The sequence below is a fragment of the Alligator sinensis genome, unplaced genomic scaffold (assembly GCF_000455745.1).
Source record: "Alligator sinensis unplaced genomic scaffold, ASM45574v1 scaffold220_1, whole genome shotgun sequence".
Taxonomy (NCBI): Eukaryota; Metazoa; Chordata; order Crocodylia; family Alligatoridae; genus Alligator; species Alligator sinensis.
In genome coordinates, this window is record NW_005842136.1 from 1131186 (window position 1) to 1132159 (window position 974).

General features: G+C 49.2%; 1 protein-coding gene across 1 annotated transcript in view; it reads right to left on the minus strand.

Annotated features, from left to right (window-relative positions):
* The window catches only part of NRN1 (neuritin 1), a 10131-nt gene extending 9427 nt beyond the window's left edge, over positions 1-704 (minus strand). Inside the window, exon 1 of the mRNA XM_006025210.2 lies at positions 504-704. Within this exon, the coding sequence (XP_006025272.1) occupies positions 504-558 (55 nt within the window). The 5' untranslated portion in view covers positions 559-704. The remainder of the gene's footprint in view (positions 1-503) is intronic.
* Positions 705-974: the final 270 nt, after the last annotated feature.

Here is a 974-nt window from a genome sequence, read left to right on the forward strand (position 1 = left end):
CCTGCGAAATAAACTTTGCAGCTAGATCTCTCTTTATCCATTTTATGCCAGTTTTTCTCTTTGCCCCTCTGGGGAGGGAGAAAACACGTCTTAGTCCCGGAGCCACGGATTTGGCAATGGCAAAGGATGCACTGGATAGTCCGAGACAAATATATAAAAGCAATTTTTTCCCCTAGGGGAGGAGAGAAAAAAAGAGGGGGAAAAAGCCAAAAACACCCCCCTCCAAATAAATAGCAATTCATGAGCATTTTTCCCCCTCCTGGCTCAGGAAGAACAAGGGTGGCTCAAGACGAATACGAATTCATCCCCGATTTTCTTCTTGACCTCTTGCAAATGCCATTAAAACACCAGCCCAGGACAGAGCCAGAAAGAGTCTCCATCGCACGGTCCCATCTGCGCGCATCACCCCAGCACTTGGGGGTCCTTGAGCCCCTTCCTGCAACCATCTACTGGGGGGTTTAAGGGGGGGTACAAGTGGATGGCGAAATTGGCAGTCCACTTACCTATCTGCACAGCGAGGATCAGAGAAATATATCTGCCGTTCAACTTAAGTCCCATCCTACATTTAGTAAAACCATTTGCGACTGCAGATCTTTAAATAGTTACTTTGGAAATCGTGGGGGAAAGCCGAAAAATAGGCATTGCCAACAAGTTCCCAGCAGCGGAGACTTTGCAGCCAAGGGGGAGAGAGAGAGAAGAAGAAGAAGGAGAAAGAGAGAGAGAGAAAGAGAGAGAGAGGGCAGGAATAGCTGGGAATGGTTCACTCCATTAGGAGGGGGCGGAGGAAGAACAGCTTCACGCCCACGACCAGCCCTGACGTGGGGGATGACACTGACTGATTTTTTTTTAATGTGCACCTTAGAAGAGAAACGCCATTTATAGGCATCGCAGACTGGATTTAGCCAGCTCTCTGCCATGAATTGCAGTGAAATCTCTCCCCCCCCCATCCCCCAGCATGTTCCCACCCAGCCCAC